Here is a 24,607-nt window from a genome sequence, read left to right as displayed (position 1 = left end):
GCAAAGCGGGCGATGCCCGAGGGCCACTGAGCGATCCTGGGCATCTGCACAGTGGCCACAGTCCCCAAAGGGTTCCTTCCTCGTGGCCTGTGGCGATCCCCGGCGGTGGCTACCTACGTTTAGCTCCCGAAGAGAAACTAGGGAAACAACCACAGCGTCCCCAGCGTGTTTCCGTTTCATACCACCCACTTCCGGTTCGTCAGCCGGTTCCGGTCCCGCCCTTCACTTCCGGTCGCCTTTGGTTCTTTGGTGGACGGTGTCAGCGTCCTCTGCAGCAGGGTCCGCCGCGCTCCAGGTGAGGGGATAGGGCTCCCCGCGCACGCAGCGGTGTCGCCGCAGTGGCGGCCGAGGACGTGGCTCTGCAGCCTGCGCCGTGCGTTCTGCACCGCGGTAGGCCATGACGGGCCGGGGGCCGCGGCTGTCCGAGTCCGACACCCAGGTGCCTGGCCCCGGACCCGCGGGTGGCGGTGGCTACCGCCTTCGTATGCGGCCTTCTCGAGCCCGAGTAGATTCTGCGTCCCCAGATCATTTTCCTGCCCCTTCTGGGGTTTGTCCAACCCTCCCCGCCCTCCTTGTTGAAAGCACCCAGCCCCCTGGGTTCTGGAGTCTCCCCTGCCTTCTGATGATGTCCCACACCGCGCACTTCACGCTGCTCCCTCCACTGCACCTTTCTGGAGGTGCTACTGAAGCGTCGTCCTGGCCCGGAATTGACAGCACTTCAGTTACCGCCTGCTGGGCTGGTTGTAAAGTTATTCCCTTCCCGTTGGTTCACAGAGTGTTACTTTGTTCCTGTGCTTTGAGATTACCATGTTTTGAGTTGTGCAGTCTTGGGCAAGTTATTAAGCTTATTCTTTTTTTTTTCTTCCTGTTTTTGGTCTCTACAATGAAGACAATAGTTGTTAATTCAAGATTGTGAAGAATAAATGGGATACTCCAATTAAATTGTTCAGTATGTTATATTCTCAACCACACCATTTTTATTGCTTTCTCTAGTGTAGAAAGCGCTTCCGCAGATATTATCTTCTACCTTAACTCTGTTCTTGTCTAGTAAATATTAGTCGCTTCATTTTGTACTTGAGAAAACTGAAGACCAGAGTTGGAATTGTCTAGACAAAGTCAATATAGTGTATTAGGAAAAACAAAAATCTCGGATCTAAACAGCTGTTCTTTAGGTATCCTTTAAAGGTGTGTTCTTTGCCTGCTTAGGTTTGATTGCCCCCTCCCTCAGTCATTTTTCAGTTTATAAGTCTGATGGGCCTCTAAAATGATTCAAAATGTTAGAAAGGTTAAGTGTGAAAGCATTAAAAAGAAGCCTTAAGGATTTATGCATTTAAAAATCTTTATAGTATTTGGTTATGTTTGGTCCTTTAGGGCAATGCCAACTTGAAATTCCCACTGTGGCAAAGGTGTTTCACAGTGTTTGTATGCTGCTTTATGAAGTACCTATACCAGAACCTATACCATCTGGCACATTTTCTTTTTTAAGGCTGAGAACATTGCAGAGCCTAGAGCAGTGTCTCTCAAATTTTGAGCATGCATCGGAGATGATGGAATGAGGATGGTTAAAACACAAGTTGCTAGGTCTCTTCCCTCCACCTTTGATTGCATTTCCAACAAGTTACAGTGAGCTGAATCCTGTTAGTTGGTTTGGGGACTGCACTTAGAACCTCTAGAGAACTTCTAGATTGCAAGAGAAATGACTTGTCCAAGGTGCTGGAATTTAGGCAGCTCACTCCAAACTCTGTTCTGTTTACCACAACACATATTAGTACTGGATCCCTTCTGAACTCTGTAAATATCATGTTTATTTTCATTTCTGACAGGAAAATAATACTTAAACTCTATTGCAGCTTAACTCAAAAGGCCAACTTTTTTTTATTGAAGATTATACAATTTATTAGAGCAAGTTCTAAAGTAAACATGTTACTCCAAATTAACACACTTGCTTTAAATTTTCAGGAGAACAGATTATAAACATAAGAGAGTAAGTATAAATATGAATATAAATGTGAAACATTTATATAAGGGAAAACATGAATTCTCTTCATATTTAAATGAGTAAATATAAATATGAATTTCTGACATTCTTGCTTACTAAGAGCATGTTAATAGAAAATATTCTTTCCAAATTGTTTTTGTATATTGATGCTTAAAATTTATCTTCTCTCATAGTTGGTTGTAATAATTCCATGAATAGTACAATCAAATGTTTGATCAAATGAGTGAAAACATTTGGAAATGACTTCTTTGAGATTAGAAAAGGTCAGAACTGTGGGAGGAAAAACCTTATAAGAAGTAGAAAGTTTTATGGGGGAAGTGAGCTACATGTGATAGTTGATTAGAGTAGCAGCTGCAATATAAAATTGTGTGCTTTGATCTGTGCCTATGGGTTTTGTATTTACTGGACTTTGATGCTTTAATTCCTGTAGGTCCAGTTCAAGAGAGGAGGCTATGGTTTAGGGGATGCAGTGTACATGAGATTTAGTCACTAGACCTGTTCTTTTCCCAGCTATGTGCCCAGTTATGAGCACATTACATAACTCTGTTTTTAAGTTCTTTAATTGTAAAAGAGGGAACATTTACCAAACAATTGTGTTAGATGAGATTGTCTGTGTAAAACTGGCCAATTCATAATATATGAAACAAATAATGGTTTATTTATTTAGCACAGTGCCTAGAATATAGTAAGCTTTCAGTTTTAAATTTATTTAACCAACAATTATGTAGTGCTTACCATGTGCTAGGTGCTGTGCGACTTATAAATATCAAGTAATTTAATTCTCATCAGAACCCTAAGAAATAGATAGTATTCTCATTCCTATTTTACAGATGAGGAAATCTTGGCATGAAAAATCAAGTTAATTTCCCAGAATCAAATACTAGCCAGGTAGCATTGCTTTTAGCAATTGCACCACACTACTTCTTAAATATTAAATGAACATGATGACTTGTAACATAAACCTGACGAGATAGAGCAGGAGGGATAGCTAGCTCGTTATTGTACCTTTCCAGGTGAACAACAGAGAGAATCTCATAAAGTATCAGGAAGCAGCAACTCTTAGCCAAATTTGTGAGAGTGTGGTCAGGTAACTTTGAGGCCTAGTAACTTTTGTTACTAGGTGTTCTGGGAGCACTTCTGTAAGGCAGAATATTGTTGCTCTGTTATCAATTTGTAAAATAGAACTCAAAACTTTACACACTTGCAGGACTTAAAGTTGCAGTCTTGTCCTTGATATATCAATTCTAACCAGTTCATTTGTACGTGCCTTCTTTTCTAGCTATTTTTCCCAAAGGAAAGCTCACTGCCTCATATGCTTCAAGAATGGCTCTCCCTATCATTGTAAAATGGGGTGGACAGGAATATTCAGTGACCACACTTTCAGAAGATGATACTGTGCTAGATCTCAAACAGTTTCTCAAGACACTTACAGGAGTGCTGCCAGAACGCCAAAAGTTACTTGGACTCAAAGTTAAAGGTAAATCTCTCCCCTCTTCACAGTTTTTGCATTGATATTTATGAATTTTTATATTTGCTATTATCTGTTTTCTTTAATAAGACTTTCCTTGTTAACATTTCTTTCATAGGGATATTCCTAAAATTGTTTTTAGTAGTAAAAGTAGAATATTAAAGGTTACTTTAAAATATTACCAATATTAAGACTGCTATTGATTCCTCTTAACATAAATTGGTGTTTACTGCTTAAAACTTTGACATAGAAGTCCCAGATGAAATTGTTCTCTTCTGACATCTGTGCTTTAGCACAATATTCTCATTATAGCTTAGGCCTTTAACTCTACCTAAATTATCTTTTCTGTTCTAAAGGTAAAGATGATATTTAAAATTTATAGGACTGTACTTAAAAGGGACTCCTAAGTTTTTGCATTTGTCAAATTATTGAAGGACAAGTTTGGAGCAGCAATAAATCTACAGTTTTTTCTTTAGTGTCAGTTTTCAAGGCTTCCTAGAAAAAGCGTTTTCTTCATCTGAAACAATGAAAAAAACATAAGTTTATTTTTTGGTTAATTGAATAAAAAGGTGTTCTAAAATGAAATATGGAAAAACGATCCTTATAATAGTTGTGAGTTCTTAGTATCTTAGATTGGACTAATTCAGCAGTAACAGTTTGTTAGCAAAAGAAAAAAAAAAAACCCTGAACTGCTGTGGCATCTGTACCAAACCTTTTGATGTTAGGGTTTGTGTAATGGAATAGTGAAACCAGCACCTGAACTTTAGTGAGAAAACAGTCATTTGCTTGTATTGTAGGCAAACCTGCAGAAAATGATGTTAAGCTTGGAGCTCTCAAACTGAAACCAAATACTAAAATCATGATGATGGGAACTCGTGAGGAGAGCTTGGTAAATTTTTACTTTTGTTACCATTTGTCCCTTTGAAGATATTTTGATTTATATACTACACTGTTGTGTTTTAATTGTGGTAAAATTGTCAGTGTATTAGTGAAAAGTAAAAGTTGCACAGTGACTGTTATATTAATTCAGCATAAGATAAATACTGGGGAACTTTTTAGTATATAGTTAGCTGTAAGTATAATAGTAGCCCAAATGTGCAAACTTAACACAATAAATTTTCCCAGGAGACATATATAACAAATTATTAATTGTGTACTTGAAAGACTCTTGAACTTAAATTGTACTTCATTTGATTTTTGTGCTTTGGGTATATTTGTTTTAATAAACAAAACTTTTTTCTATCTTAATAGGAAGATGTCTTAGGTCCACCCCCTGACAATGATGATGTTGTCAATGACTTTGATATTGAAGATGAAGTCGTTGAAGTAGAAAATAGGTAAGTGCTCTTTACTTTAGAGGAAATCTTGGTCGTGGGAGCAAAAGTGAGTGTTTCATCAGATTTTATTTTTTCCCGTTAGGGAAGAAAACCTACTGAAAATTTCTCGAAGAGTGAAAGAATACAAAGTGGAAATATTAAATCCTCCCAGAGAAGGAAAAAAGCTTTTGGTACTAGATGTTGATTATACATTATTTGGTAAGTCAATTAATAAGACTTCATTTTCTGTTATCCACAACAACTTTTTTTTCTTTTTGTTTGTTTTTTTCCAGCAATTCAGGGTTCACATGAAGTATTTGACAGCTTTTCTTATTACAAAAGTATATCGTTCATTGTAGGAATACAAATAAGCCAGAAAAGAAGTCATCTATAATTTAAAGACCAAAAGATGACCATTCTTAATATTTTGATTGTATCTTCTAGTGTGTTTGTATGTATCTCCTTTTTTTTTCTTTATTCAGTGATAGATTGTGCATCATCTCAGTCATTTAATATCATTTGTTGTTATTAAATATAATTATTTATATATTTTGGCTACATAATATTCTAGTTTGTAGATACCTCGTAATTTGACTGAGTCATTTCTGATTGGCTAACACTTAAGTTCTTATGAGGAAATTTAAAGTCACTTTTGGTATTTTATCCCTTGTTTTCTGTTTAACTACAGTTGAGCTGTTTAATATTTAGTCAGTCAATGAAAAAAAGATGTTCATTTCATCCTCTTAAATTAACAAGAAGTAGTTAACTCCTGATATTAGAATGGGTTTACTTTTAATCCTAAGCTTTGTCATAATTTATTAAACACTTAAAGACTTAATAAGTTAATTAGTCCTGTCAATCTGGTGGAACATGATTTTTATCTTGCAAGGTGATAATTAAATGGGAGTATAGGTGGTCCTAGCTTATTTTTCATTTTCACAAATATCTAAACTTTTTAGACTAGACGAGAAAAAATGGACGGTTTATAATATAAGTCTGAATTCTTAGTTTTGCACATTGAGCAAAATTAACCAATTAAAATGGTAGCACAAGTATACTAATTTTGTGCTTTGAAAGATATCCTTTTGTCAAATCTTTTTCAGTTTAAAGTAGTTTGCAGTTGAATGTTTGTTACATTTCATAATAGATAACATTTCATAATAATTTCATTGCTATTAGGTACTTGTCCATGATAATAACCTAACATCTATTATCAACTTTCTTTTAGACCATAGGTCTTGTGCAGAGACTGGTGTAGAATTAATGAGGCCATATCTTCATGAATTTCTAACATCTGCATATGAAGATTATGACATTGTTATTTGGTGTAAGCAATATTTTTTTGTTTAGATTTCAGTTGAAATAAGGTTGTTTATATCATTCTTTATAAAGTATGAACTTGCAAGACTTGAGTTTAAATATGGAATTGTTTTCATTTTTTTTTTAGCAAATTTCTGAAATGAAGTATGTTTTACTTTTTTACAACATGCTATTAACTTGTACATACATTTGTCACGTAATGCTGAGTTTAGTACCAGACAAGAGTACAACATAATGTCAGAGAAAAAGGGACCTTATGAAAGATCTCAATTTGATTAGAAATTTTTCTTTCTGATTTGTCCAGTGGAATCCTGGATGTTTCAAGGTATTTTTGCTTTCTTTCTTCCTCACTCTAGGTTAGAAACACATAGAGAAAGATATGTTTAAAAAAAAAAAAAAAGAAAAGAAAAAAAACTCACTAATGTAATTCTATAGAAATAAAGAGGGGCGGAAAAAATTAAGGAAAAATTAGTGTATGAACTGAAGCAGTTTTACTCAAAATGTGGTATTTGGACCATTCCAAAACCTCTGAGAAGATAATGAGTTTTCTCTAAAAAATCTTCTATATTAGTAAAAGCCCTATTAGTTCAGTTGACTTTTCTTTCTTACCAAGACTTTCTTGAAAAATGAAGCAGTGTTTTAATTTATGCCTCATTTCTCTACAAATATTTAACATCACTTCTCGGCAGTGTCATAAGCAGAGAAGAGTTATTCTGATTGTGCATTACAGAAATCCCATCAATTAAAGCTTCACCATTTGGTTATACTAGGTATTTGATGAGAAGCAAGATAGTTGTTTTAATCTATAAATTTCCTTTCTAATTTTTCTTTATAATCAGCATATTTCCATTTTCAGTGATAAGTTTATAGCTGTTAAGATGAGAAAAATTGTTAAAATAAGATAATTTTAGGTTATTTTTGTAAATCATTATATTTTATGATAGTATGTTGAAAAGAATGAGTTACTTTTGAGCTAAAATAGGCTAGAGTTTTAATTCTGGTTCTGTCCTTGTTGTGTGACACTGGACAGACAGGTCAGTTAATCTCTCTGAGCCCTACTTTCCTCAGCTAAGAAATGAAGATCACTAAATCTGTTTTATGAGTTAGTTATAAGAATAGAAATACCAGTATAGCAAGTAGCACCATGTCTGACATGTATGGTAGTTACTTAATGATGAGAAACTATTTTTATTAGCTCTTAGTCTCTTTGTTTTCATCTGAGAATCACAGACACAAAGTAGGTACTGAAGTGAAAATGTTTTTTCCCCTGTCTTATGACTGTTTTAATTATAAATCCAAAAGTCTAAAATTTTAGTTCAACTAACCATTTTTGCAAGTAACAGGATTCTTTTGCTTTTTCATGTGAAGATTTTTACTTTGGGAACTCAAGTTTCTTCTTTGCCTTTAAAACACACACACACACACACACACTTACTTTAAACTGCTTTTTCCTCTTTTAAAATGTTTTACTTGGTAATACCTGTACAATTTAGTCCAATAACTTGGGATTAGTAGGCACATAAAGATAAGGATTGAATTTTAATGTTAGTGATCCTAAAACTGGTGAATATCTGACAGTGAGTGGTTATATAACACAGGTGCATTTTATGAATGTGTTTCTTTATTACAAGGTGCTGGACTCAATGAGAGTTAAATTTGCTGAGCCTGACAAAATGCAGGATGTAGCTAGTATTCAACATAGACTTTTGATTCACAATATTTATATGCTTATATTGATATTTCAAATATATACCTTTGTATGGCCTGGAATTAGGAACATGGAAGAAAATTGTCATTCAGCATCCCACATTTAAATTTTGGAACTGGTACAGCATGGTTCCATGACTTTTTTTTTTTAAAGAGAGTTTGGAATTTGATTTACCCGTTTTCTGGGGTCAGAGTTCTTTTGAGCATGGATTACCTGTATCTTTTATATAAAACTTGTTTAAATTTCATTCTGTCTTGAAGACATACTAAAATAAGTTTTATATATATATATATATATATATATATATATATATATATATATATACATATATACACTGGGGATTAGAGCTCGGGTGTTTTACTACAGAGCTGCATCCCCACCCCTTGTATTTTTAGTTTGGGACTGGGTCTCATTAAGTTGCTGAGGCTGGCCTTGAACTTGTGTTCCTCCCACCTTAGCCTCCCGAGTCACCAGAACTATAAGGGTGCACCACCACACCTGTCTTTTTATAAATATTTTAAAAAAATAATAAATATGCGAGGGACTGTTACTTGTGATGCTTTTTGAACTTTTAATCTTGCTTAGAAGACTTATTTATACAGAAGACTTTTTTTAAAAAATGAAATTCATACTTTTTCATTTGTATTATATTATTCCTCATGTTTTAGCTGCAACAAATATGAAGTGGATTGAAGCTAAAATGAAAGTAAGTATTAGAAACAAGCTATTCAGAAATGTTTTGAAGTTGCATTTGAATTGTTAAAAGTTCTGTAGTAGCAGGGGCAGAAGTGTGTTGAAAGTCTGTTCAATGTGGATTATACTGAATGTTGGAGTCATTTCAAGAAAAAGTACAGCTAAGCTTCCCCTTGTTTTTCTCCCCCACTTTACAATAAGGCTTTGTTTTCCTTTTGCTCTTAAAGCAGTGATGCACTTTAAAATGGTTAGTGAAGCAGTAATCTTTTTATTTTTCTTTGAACTACCGTCTGTTGACTTGGCTAAGTGAAAGTAAGAGACTTGGTCATTTAGCAAGATCTGGCCAGTGGTGTAAAAGTTGGCATTATGGGAAATTGCAGCTGGAATATTCAGAAACCCTGAAATTTTCCTCATTATTATGTTTTACCTAACAGATATTTGTGTTTATAGGAGCTGGGCGTGAGCACAAATGCAAATTACAAGATTACCTTCATGTTGGACAGTGCTGCTATGATAACGGTGCATACTCCAAGAAGAGGATTAATAGATGTAAGAACTTATTTATTTTACTTCTATTTAAAGATGTGTTTATTTTCTAGTGTACTTTTTGTGTTTATACTGATGGAGGAAGCCACAGAATGAGTTTAGAAACTCATCTGAGTGGATGAGACAATGGCAGTTGAATTTCAACATAGGAGAATGTATTTAAGGTTAAAACATTTTAATTTTAGTGCTACAGCTAAGGATCTTGAAGCACAACTGTCACTAAAGGAATTGTGGTCAAAGATAATTGTCTGTGATGATGTCAGCAGCATTACCAGGCAAAGTAGGTGAGAGAAATACTGAATATCATCAAGGAAGATTTAGAAACAAAACAAAATTTACTCACCCTGCCTTATATGAATCTAGTACTAATAACAGGTGCATCATGATACATACATGTACTTTGGTTGAAGTACATGTAGCCCTAGAGAATACCAACAGGTGCCATCAGGAAAAAGATTTGGCTGAAAAGATTAGGGGTGTTCACTGTGTTTACTTAAGTAAACATAGTAGTGAGTACCAGCTGTCTACAAAGCCCTGTAATAGGCCTTGGGAATAAAGAGATGAATGAGATGTAGTCCAGATCTTTTGAAAGCACACAAGCTGGTAGGAATTTGTAGAGAACTTTAGAATACTAGGAAAACCTGAGGCGAGATTAAAATTTAAAATTGTTAAAAGTCATAAATGGAATGGTTTAAGTGCATGGGGATTTTTTCAGTAGAAGAGTTACTCAGCTCAGGAGAAAAACTACTAAAGTAACGTAATACATTTCCAAAATCTAAATGTTTAAAAGAAGTTTGGAAATATTAAATATAGCAGTGTTATAATGGAGAAAAATTAAATAAAAATAATCCTTAATATGCAGGAATAAGAAATTAGTTATATATTTTTATTCATATGATGGCATGCAACTGATCATCTGGTGTAGTAGGGTATTTAATGATTTAAAAATTTTATGATACATTAAAGTAAAAGTTTCTAGAGAGCAGTGTTTGTTATCTGCTAGGAAATAGCCCTTAACTTTTGTATGTTTTTTAACAAAGGATCTGTGTTCTATATCTGCTGTTGATATAGAAGCCTGAAGATAAATAGGTCAGAATATTTAGTTGCTATCCTCAATATTGACCAGATTATATGTGATTTAAAATTTTTCTTTGTGCTTTTTCTCTATATTCAAATTTTTTTGTGATCAGCATTATCACTTTTCTAATTGAGAACAAAAATATTCCAGTGGAACCATTTTAATACCATCTCACCTAAGCTTTCCTGGTGTCCTAAATTCTCCCCAATCCCTATTAGTTTTGTGGGCTCATAGTCAAATGACAGCCTCTTGGTGTTATATAGGGAAAGACGATGTGGAATTTCTAACCCTAGGTGTCATAGAAAAATTCATCCTTCTTGTCCCATTTCTTGACACTTTTGTTAGCTAAAGTAAATCAAGAATCTGGCCTATTGTGTTAGTTCCTATATGTTTGTCTTCAAGTTTTTAGTAGTTTTATTTCAGTAGTAAACATAGAGTGAAAAAATTTCAGGTGAATAAAAAGAAAACATTTTTAAGTGACAACTTTTGTCATCATTTAATCTAATATTACAATACCTATAAATTACTGACTTTAGCAAAAAGTAATATTATGTCTTTAAAATTTTTTCTGAGTAGGTAATACATTCACATGATTGAAAAACAAAACTAAAGTACATAATGAATTCTTCCCACCTGGACCCCTTAGCCATTCTCCTCACAGGCAGCATCGTTATTTCTTGTGTGATCTTATGCAAGTACCAAGAGATACGACTATATAATGAATTGTCCTTTTGAAGTCATGATTTAAGAAATCTGAATTAAGAGTGAGAAATACAAATTATGGCTCTTTTGAAATTAAGCAATCAAGTGCACTAGTAATTGTGCACCTGTGTCATTGAATTAAAGCAAAACCAAGTTTTGTTTTGCAATAAAATATTAAAAGAGCCAGGTACATTTTCCTTCAATAAAGTGTCTCTAGTTTTGACAATAGACCCCACACAACTCTCAAGCTCTGGGAGGGCTTGTGTTAGCTCAGGAAGTCATGTGAATGCTTAGACATCTAAAGAATTATTTTCTATCCTTTAAAAATGAAATAACCTCTCCTTTTACCCACAATCTTTATATTAAAATTTCATAAACTCTTAAAATGTGTTTCATTCAGTGAGACGAGAATGAACTTTTAAGAAATTTGAACTTGTTAGATAGCATTGTGTTTGAAGTGTGGCCTTTCATCAGCTTACAGAGTAAGCCATCTGATAGGATGAAAGGAACTCTAACCTTTTTCTGTGGGGCATTTGCAATAGCTCTACTTTAAAAAGAAGAAGAAGGAGTGTTGATAAAATTTGAGTTAAATCTAAAATTTTATTCTAAGGTAAAGCCTCTTGGTGTTATATGGGGAAAGTTTTCCGAGTTTTACAGCAAAAAGAACACCATTATGTTTGATGACATAGGAAGAAATTTTCTAATGAATCCACAAAATGGACTAAAGGTAAGACATAACTATACTTGCTGGATACTCATGTAATCTTGACTATGTGGCAAAATTTTAAGCACTGTTGAATTTCATAAATTTTAAGGAGTGCAGTCATGCACATATTAATGCTGTTTGAGTCAATGATGCACCAGGTGTATGCGGGTGATCCCCTAAGATTGGGATGGAGCTGAAAAAAATCCTGTTGTCTGGTGCGTTTATTGTACTTTATGTTTAGTTACCCAAGTGCTTACCACTTTGTTACAGTTGCCCACAATGACAGTATAGTGACATGCTATACAGGTTCGTGGCCTTAGGAGCAGCACACTATATCATAGAGTGAAATTTCTGATGTGCTGAATAGCTAGCACTAGAGATGTCATTTGTTTTATCTCCTTTTAAACTAAAACTAAGAAGGTTTTTGGAATACATATGTTAAGTACAGAACTTAGAATTTTAGATGTCAGAGCTAGACAGAACCACAGTCACTTACTTTCTTATTTTTAGAAATAGTGTGAGTCTGAGAAAGTGCACAGTTTGCCCAATATCTTATATGTAACTGGTTAGACAGAATTTGGGCTGGCATCTAAGTGACTTGGTTACTGGGTCAGTGATAATCTTCAGTCACATGAAATCTGGTATAGATGCATAGTGACATTTTAATTCTGGCAGCAGTATAAAATTCATAAGAGAGAAATTTGAAAGTAAAACATTTCTGGTGTCCATGGTTGCTTATGTGTTGGCTCAATATGAAAGTGGAAAAGCTATCTCTGTAGTGTGCAAATGGAGATTCCATTTTGAAGTAGAAATCTAAGCACTAAGTTATTATTTTCAATTCTATCCTTTTTCTGCCAGTTGGATTCTTGATAGTTTTAAAAGTCACAAAATAAAAACTTGCAGAAAGTACATTTTTGAAGCCTTTCTTATAGACTCTTGATTAGGTCTTTAGTGTATTGTAAGTATAGTTTAAGGTACAGAATGCTAATCTAAGTCCTAAATTGCCACAAATATAAAGTTGTTGATTTGGAAGGAGAGTGGTTATATTACTCTAAGGAAAGTGATTTCTGTTTGAAGCTAGGGGAGAATCACTTCCCAGGTAGAGGGTACAGAAAAGATATTTGATGGCTAATTTTCTATGAAACAAACAGCTTTTACATGTTGAGGTGAGTTCATGATGTTTACAGAATTTTTGAGGAGACATTTAGCCTTTAAACAAAGAAATATGATCATTTCATGTGTGTTTGGAAGAAACGTTATTTTCCCAACCAACATTTGGACCCTACTCATCACTCTGTTGGAGGGAGAGATGATGATATTCATTTCTAATTCTTCATGTTATTTTATAGCAGGGTTTTTGAAAAATTGGGTAACTCGGATTCACTAAAGGTTATACAGTGGAGGAGGTAGAGAGAGAGGAGGGGAGGGGAGGGGAGAGGTGGGGAGGGGGGAGGGTGGAGGATGGGAAAGGTAGCGGAGCACAACAATTTGTAAATCAATGGATGTGTAACTGATGTGATTCTGCAATCTGTGTATGGGGTGAAGGTGGGAGTTCATAACCCACTTGAATCAAAGTGTGGAATATGATATGTCAAGAAATTTGTAATGTTTTGAACAACCCACAATAAAAAATTTAAAAAAAAAAAGAAATCCTAAAATTATATGTGTCTTCACCCTCAAAAATTCTAATTCAGGACTGGGCTCAGTGGTACATACCTGTAATCCCAATCTCTGGAGGCTGAGGCGGGGGATCGCAAGTTTGTGTCCAACATCAGTAACTTAGTGAGACCCTGTCTGACACTAAAAAATATAGAAGACAAAGGGGATAGCTCAGTGGTAAAATCCTCAGTATATAAAAAAATAAAATAAATCAGGAAATATTGGGTACGGTGGTGTATGCCTGTAATCCCAGTGGCTCAAGAGACTGAGGCAAACAAAAACAAAATATAAATAATCTTAAGTTTCTTAAAACCTTCCTTTGATAGGAGACAACAAGATAATGAGCATGTGTGTTGCCTGTCCTACTAGTGAGCACTCAGATTAATTTTGAAAAATGGTACAGTGTGCAATGATTATGCTAGAACAAGTAATCAGTTAGGTGACTGCTAGTTGGTTTTTTTTTTTTTTTTTTGGCCTTTATTTTAACTTGACTGAAATAGAATTATTTGAATATTTAGTTTTTATTGTTGTTGTTTAATGGTGGTTAAGACCAAATGTTTGGAGGGGAAAAATAGCAAGGCCTTGGGTTAAAAATTTTATTTACTAGCCACTGTAGTACCCTGTATTTTGACTTTCATTTCTAAATTCCTTCCTGCTGTTTAAACTTGGAATTCCTTTGTTGGTACATTGCGTATTAGTGGTTTGAGAGAAACCATTTGACCCTTGACTGTCGAGGTCTGCTTGCCTTTACATTCTTGAGGAGTTAAGTTCCTGTCTTCTCAGGATTGTAAAGAAAGTCATTTTACCGTGTTGTCACAGCATGCCTCTGTTTACTCTTGGCCCCAGGGCTGACGCAGAGAGCATCATCTGGATCTCCCTCAGAGCTAGCATCAGGGCAGTCACTTTGACAGCTTTCTCTGGTTCCCTCGAGGTGGCAGGGGAGCCCCCTGACAGCTATAGCTGACCCTGACACCAGGCTGTTCTGATGCTAGCAGGACATCTGGGAAGATATTCTTTCTGTCCCCTTCAGGCATTTTTCTAGATTCAGCAGAAAATGATATAGCAAATATTTAGAACCTTCCCTATCCTTGATAGATATGGTAGTGAACTTCTGTGGACTTATTGTTCTTGCTTCTCAAGTAAGTGGCAATAATTAAATGCTAGCTATTTTTTTTTCAGTGTTACTATGTAAAATTAATAACTAGTGACAAAGTTAAATTTTCTGTTTCAGATTAAGGATACATAAGTACTTTGCTAAGTGTGATTTAGTCAGTCCTTAACCTGTGTGCTTTAGGAGTCTGAGTTTTGTTTGGTGTTGTATAGGTTGGGTTTTTTCTTCTTCTTCTTCTTTTTTTGTGCTTGATGGAACCAAAGGGCCTTGTTTGAGCTCAGCAGATGCTCTACTCACCACTGAGCTACATGCCCAAATCCTGGGTGATTTTTTTTTTTCTTTGAAGAGACATTTCACAACAGAAAAATTCAAATATAAACAAAACTACATAGAAATATATGATTAATTCTCACTTGTGAATCATCTAGTATAAATAACTTATAAATTCTTCAACAATTTTGTTTATTCTATACACTGTCTTACTTCCATCTCTTTAATATTTTGAAGCAAACCCAGACAGTATCATTTTATTTAAAATTAATTTAAAAATTTGAGAAGCAATCTTGAGTTGTATAAAGATAATTTGAACTGATGTCTTTAAGAAAAGCAAAACTTGAAGCTGGGATTATAGCTCAGTGGTAGAGTGCTTGCCCCTCACATGTGACACACTGTGTTTGATAGCACCACATAAAAATAAATAAAGTAAATATATTAAAGAAAAGCAAAACTCTTTATTGGGACTATCAGATCAAAAGCACATAAAATTTATAGTTAACAAATTGTTTTAAAAGATAAATCATCAAACTTTTATCCAAGTCAAGGTATATAATATTCCTTACTTGGTATGATCCCTATATCTGTCTGCTGACTTCTGTAATTTGAAGTAATGCTTTTTAAATGAATGACTTTTATAATAAAATATATCAACCTTAAATATTAGAAAATATTACTGTATTTTTATGGGAAATTTGTGCATTTAAAATGATTTTATAGAGAATTAATGAAGAAGAAAAATGCTTATAAAATGTGACAGGTTGTATACATGTATGTTGATATCTTGGCTATATAAAAAATCTCATAAAAATATTGAAATAAAAACTACCACTGTTAAAATTTATCTCATTCTCTACTTAGATCAGGCTTATTTGGGTTAACTTTTTTGTGAATGAAAATTAGTAAGAATCAACTAAAATGATGGAAGGGGAAAAGGTATAAGCTGTGCAGTTTGCAAAGTAGAGGAACCGTCTCCGGATTGGGTCCAGGTGCGGTGCAGAAAGCTGGTGTTGTCAGGTTCAAGCTGAAGGGGTGTGAGATGGAATCGGTGAAAGAGCTTTTGGGTTGAACTGTAAACATTATACGTGACTTTCAATTGATCAAACTTAGGCTATTATAAAAGTAGGTTTTAATATTGATGTCCTTTGTGATATTTTAGCCTCAGTGACTATTTAAATGATAGAATGGTGTAGGGTTTTTTCCCCTTATTACAATTGAAGTTTTGTTTGTTTCCTAATAGATAAGGCCTTTTATGAAAGCACACCTAAATCGAGATAAGGACAAAGAACTTCTAAAATTAACTCAGTACCTCAAGGAAATAGCAAAATTAGATGACTTTTTGGAGCTAAATCACAAATATTGGGAAAGGTAAGTGTTAATTGTATATTCATTTTTCTCTTTACTCAAAAGAATGGAAAAAATTGGTGATGCCAGAATACACATAGTTCTTAATTTTATTTAAAATGGGTGAGTTCTAAAAGTATTTTCCAGTCCAGTGACATCCCCCCATGAGTGTTTTTCCCTTTAGTTTTAACCTTTAACTTGCTTACAAAATCATATCTCATAAGCTTTTTAGCATTTCTAGTAGAAAGGACTTGAAAGACTGGTACACGTTCATTATGCTGCCTATAAATTATCTTTGTGACGTTAGGGTGGCTACTTGCCTATGAATCACATGGGAATTTAATACCTGGTCTTATACTGTAAAATAATTTAAGGATAAGATTCATTAAGAATTTTCCTGAAATGTGTTAAAAATTACAGATAACTTCAGTGTATAGAGAAAAATTAGAAAATTTTATCCCACTGAAAAAACAATTATTTATGATTTTCCTTTTCAAAGAAAACTACTATTATGATCTGGGTGTGTAGTCTTCTAGTCTTTTTTATAAGCACAGTCATATACACAAATTTAACATAGATTACATAGAAGATTAATATAGAGTATACCAAGATTTTGAGGCGGGGGAAAAATTTCTGGAGAAATGAAAAGGATTGCTCTGTATGACAAATAATTTTTTTTTTTTTTAATTTGACATGGTTCCAACAATAGAGAAGCAAAAGAAACAATTCATGTAATTATGCTTTGGCTTTTCAAATTCCACTTTGGTCTTTTCAAATCACTTTGACACAGCATCCTATTGGAGTCTCATGATCCTATCAGGAAGATTAAGCAGGCATTTTTATCCCCATCTTCAGATTGTAGGTGTTGTAGCTGAGTCACGGAGATCAGCACACTGCACAAAGTGAGCATGGGCATCCAAACTCCTCAGGTTTCTGGATCTTAAGACCCTCTCCCCCCAACACCTCCCTTCCTGTTCACTATAGTAGGTCATAAATGTGAGAAATAGTGATATAAAAATTTCAATTACTGGTAGATTCCTATTAAATAATATAAGAAAAAGTTGTTTTCTTAGTAAATTAACATCTTTGCATCTTTTACAAATTCTTTTTTTGTGGGGCGGGGGCAGGATACTGGGAATTGAACTCAGGGGCACTTAATCCTGAGCCACGTCCCCTGCCCTATTTTGTATTTTATTCAGAGACAGGTTCTCACTGAGTTGCTTACAACCTTGCTTTTGCTGAGGCTGGCTCAGAACTCAAGATTCTCCTTCCTCAGTCTCCTGAGCTGCTGGGATTACATGCATGTGCCACTTCACCTGGCTTTTTTACAAACTTTTGATCAGAGTCCTGTAGCATTTTGGCCTACTCTCTTGACACAAGAAAAACAAGATCTTAAAATGGACTTTGATTTAGAAATTACAGTACTAGTTAATATTGGCTTTCATGATGGAAAGCAGGCAACATGGATTGATAGCTCCTGAATGCACCTATCAAAACAATACCTTGTTTTGAATCTGGCACTTTCTAGCTGTGTGAATTTGGACAAGTTGCTTATCTTCTGTGTGCCTTTGAAAGGGGAATAGATTCTATCAGAAACTCCTCATGAAGCTCTCATGAGGTCTAACATTAATATATGTGCTTTCAGCAATGCTTGGCCCATAGATAATTAACAGTTGTTATTGAATATTTACAGGTAATACTTTGAAAGGCTTTGTCATTAAGTCAAACCTCTTTTGGGAGGAGAGTTAGATTATTTCCATGAATTTAGCTTTGAAATGTTTATTTCTTACAGGTATCTCTCCAAGAAGCAAGGACAGTAGTTACAAGTTATACTGGCAGTTATTGAAGATACTTGAGATCCATGAACTTTTTGCTTTTATGCTAGAAATCATTATGATAGTGCTGGACACTGAAGCAAATACCAGACTGCTTATCCTTTGGTCTTCCAGTTTTTTGTAAGTTTAATTTTATATTTTTTGAAGATCATAGCAATAGGCTAAAAAAATTCTCCCCTCATATGAATATGCTGTTACTCTTGAAAAATATTTTCTCCAGCATTGATTACTGAGATGTTTTCCACCAAAAAAAAAGGAAAAAAAGGAAGACAAAGACAAGTGAAGAAAAACTTACTCAACAGTGTCATTTTGTGACTTGGGGAACAGGTTATGTCTTGTGTTTTAACTTCATTGTGTTATCGATTGCCTAAATCTAAGGCCAGACCCATCTTGAAACTAGGGCTTTTCCCTTAATGACCAAAAAAAAATAGAACCTAGTTTGTTATGATTAAAATTACCAGGAATTTTTATTCTTTTGTCACAAATTTTTTCTCCTGTATTTCACTAGTTACAGCTCTAAATTCTGAGCTGTCTCACTTTGGCCTGTGTGTGTCAGTGTTCTTTAAGTAAAAACTGGAGAACATCAGTTGTGATACAGACATGTCCTTGTATGAGAAATAGAAAACGTAAGACTGAATAATAAAATTAAGGGGCAAGAGTGTTTCTTTTTGTGGCTAAGTAGGAGCACTTGTGCCTGAACCATTGTCATAAAAGCAGTTTAAGGCAATAAACTTTAAAATGGGATATATTACCCACCAATTAGCTCTAAAAAGCATGAACAAAATGTTTTTGTTCTGTTCCAGCTCTATCTTGTCTAAGTGCTAACACTGTGTTTCAGTGAAAATATCTAGCCATAAGATTAAAAAATATATCATTTGCAATGCTTAAGCCTGCAGATATGTAATGTGACCACTGTTTCGTGTTGACAGTATTGCTTTAATACAGTTCTTGTATTTGGAAGGAATTGATCCTTTTAAATAAACATGGTGTATATTGTTCTTATGGGACTATTTCAGTGGTATAAATAATAAATATCTTTTCTTAAAACATTGGTCATCTGTTCTATATTATTTTACCTCTTTGTTGAATCACAAAACAAATTTTGGGTTCAGCCAAGGACTTATTAAAAAATCAAGTGTGTATGGTATTAAAGGTGTGTATATCACTATGCAGTCAGAGTTGGTTTTAATAACTACTTATATATGTTACTTCACTTAATTCTGAGGTTATTGTAAGGATATATATATATATATATATATATATATATATATATGAATAATTTGAGAGCTTATAACTAACAAAATGATTCAGTTAAAGTAAGTTCTTAATTATGAGGCTAAATTTAAATATTTAAGTGTAGACTAGAATATTTTAGAGTATTTGTTTATTGATATATCTACCCACTGTAAAAGACAGCTTTTTATTCTAAAGTAAGCATTAAAGGGCTTACTCTTTTTAAGTGAACTGAACATTTAACTTCAAGAAAATCAGATGTTTTCCAAGTCTGTGTAAGCTAAAATACAAGAATTAGCAAGCCCCTTGGAAACAAAACATTTCCTGCCATTAGATGGTGCCCAAACCAAAGTTTGTGAGCCAATATGCTTAATCAAACCATTCTGGGAGAATATTGTCCTTTTCAGCTTGTTGAAATCATATGTGCTATGTGTGATTGATACTTTATGATCATAGAGTATGGGAATTTTAGTGCATCTTCTCTCATGGCTTTTTTGAAGAGATTTGTTTATCTCTGTGGATCTATATCTATCTATGTATGTGGCACACAAATCTGAGCCAGGAGATGTCTTAGTTCAGACTAAGTCACTCTGGTGAAGTACCGAGTTGTTTTTGTCAGACATAATTTCAAACTTTTTAAAACAATTAGTATCTAATGTTTATTTAGCTTAAGAACTACAGAGCATCATTACATCTTTGATTCAAAGGGCAATTTGAAATCTAAGAGCCCTTCAGATTCAGGTTATGAAAATCAGTTATTGAACTAATGACCTGTAGCAGCTGTGCAGTTTAACAGGTCAAGAATAAACAGGGTATTATAAATGGTAAGCAGCTGAAACATGTTCATTCACGGAAAATAAAGTAGTTGACTTTTAGGGGGAGGAGGTGGAGGTAGAGGTGTGCTGGGATAGTAACTGGGAAAGAAGCATATGCAAAAAAGTTTAGGTTATTGCTTGTTTTTTTCCAGTGATAGTTGTTAAGAATAGTAAATAAAATATGAATACTGAATAACCCTGTTGAAGATTTTTCTCATACATAGTAATCAACAGAACTCTCTCAAAGGACAACTTGTTACAGGTTGCCACTGAAGTATTCACATCAAAACTTGTTAATCTTGTTAGCTGGAATAGCAGCCTAAGAGGTGTTTCTAAAGATTAAATGCTTAGCTACTTATGCAAGAATCTAATTTTTGAAATTGCTTTGGGGGAAGCTATGTGGGTGTTGGTGAGAAGAGAATTCTTTTCATAGATTTATCAGGAAGGAAATTCTTTTCATAGATTTATCAAAGATTTCTGAAAAAGTGGTGCATTATAAGAAGGGGGACAAATCAACATTAGGCATTCTGTCAGCTAGAAAAGGGTGAACTAATAATGCCAGTGTGCACATGGAGAGTAAATCTTAACCTTCCTACTGATAGTTCTCTTTAAATTCTTCCTTTGGAAGAAGCAAGGATTTCTTAAATGCTAATGTAAAGATACTTCTTGACATAAGCTCTTACTTATTAAAATACTGATTCCTTCTGAAAAGCTTTAAAAGTTGAACCTGTGGCTTCTAAGGCTGTTTATAAACAGAGCACAAACCTTACAAACATCAAAGATTGAGCTCTAGTGATGTTTCTGCAAGTCAATATAGTTAACAATGAACACATGTTAAATTGAGTAGGTGTATAATTTGGCCTTACTAAAGACCAAAGTGATGACTTTTCAGGAATATATAGATTGTTAAAGTGAGGTTAAGCAGTTTCTGATTGAATACAAATTCTTACTGCTAGTCCCCACGCTTGAGGTTGCTGTCATGTGTGATTGCTTAATCTGTAAGAACTGCTGTGGTTTCCCAAATAAGGCATTAAAAAGAAAGTGCAAGTGATTTGTCAGAAAAACACTTGGCTAGAATTCCTCTTTACTGGCAGTAGGACCTTGGGCAAATGGCTCTAACTCTGAACTTCTGCTTCCTCCTCAAGAAAGTCTGAAAAAAAGTACCTGTTCTGCCTTTTCCATAGACTGTTGCAAAGGTGAAATGAGCTAATGCATGAAGAGGCCCTGGGAGGCGACAGTGGTCTGTACATGTCTGATGTTACGACTAGTTCTGCGTGTGTGACTATCATTAAGCTGTATCATTCTGAAAATTATAATTAACAGTGTAATTATTAAAAGAAAAATTTCTGTGATTGACTGTATACTTACAAATACTACCTTACTTTTCTAAGAGTTCTTAATAGAAAAGAAAAGAATGAGGAAACATATTTTATGACCCTGGTCTTTTTTTAAGTCTGTAAATGCCATTTAGTAATTCAGAACTGGAAGACAAGTCGTCACTCCTCACCTAACCACCCAAAGTGGACATGATTGAAAGTTTAGTGGCACTGTAATATAATCTGTACAGTGGAATATTAACATCATTTCAATTTCTAATTTTGGAAACTGGCAGTTCACAGATAGAAGGTTATTAATTTTGCTGTGTCATAAAGGAAATCCAAAACCATTTTTTAAACTGTTTTGTTTTTATTGTAAAGCTACACTAAGGTAAATGTTGGTATCTTTTCCTGATGAGTTTTAGGGAACTACACAGGAACCAGACAGGCAACATTTAACATTTTGTTACTACCTGCAGCATCTGGGGTACTATTCTCCAGAGATAAACAAGATTCTCTAGCCTCAGCTTATATGTGAGTGAGGGTAAAAAGGTAGAAAGATAATTTCAAATAGAAGTGTGTGTGTGTATGAAATATGATAGTAATTTATTGATGAAGTTGTATGAATTAAAGTGGGATGACAATAGTTTAATCTTTTTCCTTAATAGGACAAAACGTCTAAGTCAGGCTAATGATGAAGAAAATATTTATTTATCTCAGTTTGGGAGGCTGAGATCTGAATGATAAGAATCATCTCTCAGAATATTATGGAGAAAATTGTCTGGGGCAGAGCTAAGAGCAAGTGCCAAACCTTAAGGCAGGATCAAGGTAGGCATATTCAGCAGAGAGTGGAGGTAAGTGGTAGCCTGGCGAGAGATGAGGTTGGAGAGGTAGACAGAGTCCACGGGAAAGGCAGGATTCTGCAGGTCACAGTAAGTAGTCTGATGAATTCTAAGTGAAATGGGAGGAACCAGTGGACAGTTTTAGATATGAGAATGGCAATTTCACTTTTTAGCAGCTTTATTGAAAGAGAATTTACATGCCATAAATTCACCCATCACTGAGTATGCTACTCAGTGATTTTTTAGTATATTGTACAACCATCACCATGATCGAATTTTAGAACCTGATTTTTTTTTTTTAAATCATTCTGGCTCTTGGGTGGAGAATATACTGAAGAAGGCAAAAGTAGAAAGGATAAAACCAATAGGAGGCGATTGATATCACCCAGATGAAAGGTTTTTCACTGACCACATGTGCATTCCTTCACTCCATTATTGCATCATTTCCCAACCTGTAGAGTACCCCAGCATGATGTCCTTGGCCATGTCCCTGGCTGTCTTCAGTATCCCATGGGAGCATGCAGCTGTGAAACTGGCTGACAAATGTAGCCCTCCCAACTTCTCTATGCAGTGAAAGATTGACTTTGAAGAAAAGAAAACTCAGCATATCAAAGTCAACATATAAACTGCCATTCTCATCCACCTATGCCTGCAATGAAGAAGCCCTTCTCTGTGACCTTAGCCAGCCCTTCTGCCCAGATGGTCTGGGATGGAGCATCCGTGCATAGGCTGTGACAGTGTGGGGCAGAGTGGAGTCCTGCACACTCAGGAAGATAGGTCAAAGGCCCCTTCCATTTCTCTCCTTGAGGTACCCCAGATATGGGCAGCTGAGAAAGAAGCGGGCTTTCACAGTGCAAAATGTTTACATTTGTGCTTTTTTACTCGTTATATTACAACTTTTTCTCAGTACCTAATGGGGGTACAGTGTGTTCCCTAAGTCTGTGGCTGAGCAGCTGTATATTGCCAGACGTTTCCCACAACTCCCAATCCCCTGTACTATTCCCTTCAGCATCCCTGGGGCTTATCTCATGCAAACCCATTAAAGGTGCTCCGTTACAACCAGATTTTTCAGGACATGCACTGCTATAAAATTTAAAAGTTTTAGTCAAAGCAAAAACAAAAATAAAATAAATGTCCACTAACGGGAAAATAACTAAGGGGTGCTACTGCAGATGTTGCTCAAGCTTAAGATCATATATCTATGTATCTATGTATCTATGTATCTATCTAGATACATAGAATGTGAACTATAAATATTCTGCTTGACCTAATGGTTTAGGAGCTCCTGAAGGGGCCAAGGCCAGAGCCAACATTTCTGTAACAAAAGACAGGTTAGCAAGGAAAAAAAGTAACATTTATTTTTACCAAGTTTTATGTGACACAGGAAGCTTTCAGAAATAAAGACCCAAAGATTCAAGGAAAACTGTATTTTTATGCTCACATTTGATGAAGAGTGGACAGCTGTGTAGACAAGTGATCAGACAAAAGAGTCCCATCTAATGACAACACACTGGGTGACTCAGAAAGGCCAGTTTGTTTAGATTGATCTTGTCCTCTCCAGGTACCATCCTTTCTCCGTGGGGCATGGGACAGCACCTTTCTATAGAATGAGGGTCTTGTGGCAGGCTTTCAGGGAAAGTAGTGCCTCTAGGCTTTATAGCTTGTTTGGGGAAGCAGAGTTCTAGTTTCCATGATACCCACCCCCTTGGGGAAGAGGAATTCTCTGGTTATGACCTGCTTTGGGGGAAAAATGAGGGATGTTGTGAGAAAGGAGGGCAGGGGAAGGTTGGTGAGAACTTAATTTCTGCGGCCTTTTCAGCCTCCTTCAATAAAGTTCCCATTAGGACAAAGCACCATACTTGGGGTATCATCTGAGTCCCCAAATCTTAATACTAGTTCATGATTATTTTTATTTGGAGACCATTTAAATATAAGAAATACGAATAATTTTTTTGAATTATACATAATCTTACACCCAGAAGTAGCCACATGATTACACTGTAATTATGGCTCACATTGTGATGCCCACCCTCCCATGGTGTTTTTCTATGCACATGTGTACTGATAAAACATATGTGTAGTGTGGATAGCTGTTTCACTGGCTCTCTGGGTTTGAATTAGCCCCAAGAGATCATATCTCTATTTCTTTCTTTTTTTTTTTGGCCAGGTGCGGGGCAGGGGGTGATACCGAGTTTTGAACTTAGGAGCACTCAACCACTGAGCCACATTCCAGCCCTATTTTGTATTTTATTTAGAGACAGGGTCCCACTGAGCTGCTTAGCACCTTGCTTTTGCTGAGGCTGGCTTTGAATTCGAGATCCTCCTGCCTCAGCCTCCTGAGCTGCTGAGATAACAGATGTGTGCCACCAAGCCCAGCCTCTCTATTTCTTTTATATTCCTCCCAAGTTCATAGTAAGCTTCTAAACTTGGTAGATACATGACATATGGGAGTGGAATTAACCAGTGAATATATAAACAAGCCATAAAATAGGTGCTTGTTTAATATCATTATTTTTAACATTTGCTTCCTTAACTGCTTCGAACTGTGATGAGAGTTGATAAAATATAGCATATATGTTTATTTTCCTTTTCTTTTTGCATTCCTACTTACTGATTTTTCAGTCTACCTTTATAGGAGAATAT

The 24,607-nt window shown here is 35.2% G+C and overlaps 1 protein-coding gene across 2 annotated transcripts; it reads left to right on the top strand.

Moving 5' to 3' along the window:
* On the top strand, positions 1-18,807 carry Ublcp1 (ubiquitin like domain containing CTD phosphatase 1). Of its 2 annotated transcripts, XM_058584919.1 has the most exons (12): positions 1-295; positions 3,279-3,476; positions 4,265-4,356; positions 4,719-4,804; positions 4,887-5,002; positions 6,012-6,110; positions 6,408-6,428; positions 8,480-8,517; positions 8,955-9,053; positions 11,441-11,557; positions 15,820-15,947; positions 17,716-18,807. In XM_058584919.1, the coding sequence occupies exons 2-12, from the start codon at positions 3,323-3,325 to the stop codon at positions 17,741-17,743; spliced, it is 978 nt and encodes a 325-aa protein (XP_058440902.1). In that variant the 5' UTR covers positions 1-295; positions 3,279-3,322; the 3' UTR covers positions 17,744-18,807. The 2 variants fall into 2 exon arrangements, with proteins under 2 accessions (XP_058440902.1, XP_046318173.1); XM_046462217.2 differs by lacking the exon at positions 6,408-6,428 and having other exon boundaries at positions 2-295.
* Positions 18,808-24,607: the final 5,800 nt, after the last annotated feature.

The sequence above is a fragment of the Marmota monax genome, unplaced genomic scaffold, assembly GCF_021218885.2.
Source record: "Marmota monax isolate L192 unplaced genomic scaffold, Marmota_monax_Labrador192_F-V1.1 WCK01_AAM20220418_F8-fsc00236, whole genome shotgun sequence".
Classification (NCBI taxonomy): Eukaryota; Metazoa; Chordata; class Mammalia; order Rodentia; family Sciuridae; genus Marmota; species Marmota monax.
The sequence above is the reverse complement of the archived record's forward strand: the minus strand, read 5'-3'. Positions and strand labels throughout refer to the sequence as shown.

Bases quoted from the DNA above. Each gene is read 5' to 3' on its own strand.
- Ublcp1 (XM_058584919.1), top strand. From the start codon at position 3,323: ATGGCTCTCCCTATCATTGTAAAATGGGGTGGACAGGAATATTCAGTG. The intron at 6,429-8,479 runs GTATTTTTGCTT...CTCATGTTTTAG, and splicing joins GGAATCCTGGATGTTTCAAG to CTGCAACAAATATGAAGTGG. The intron at 9,054-11,440 runs GTAAGAACTTAT...TTTTATTCTAAG, and splicing joins CAAGAAGAGGATTAATAGAT to GTAAAGCCTCTTGGTGTTAT.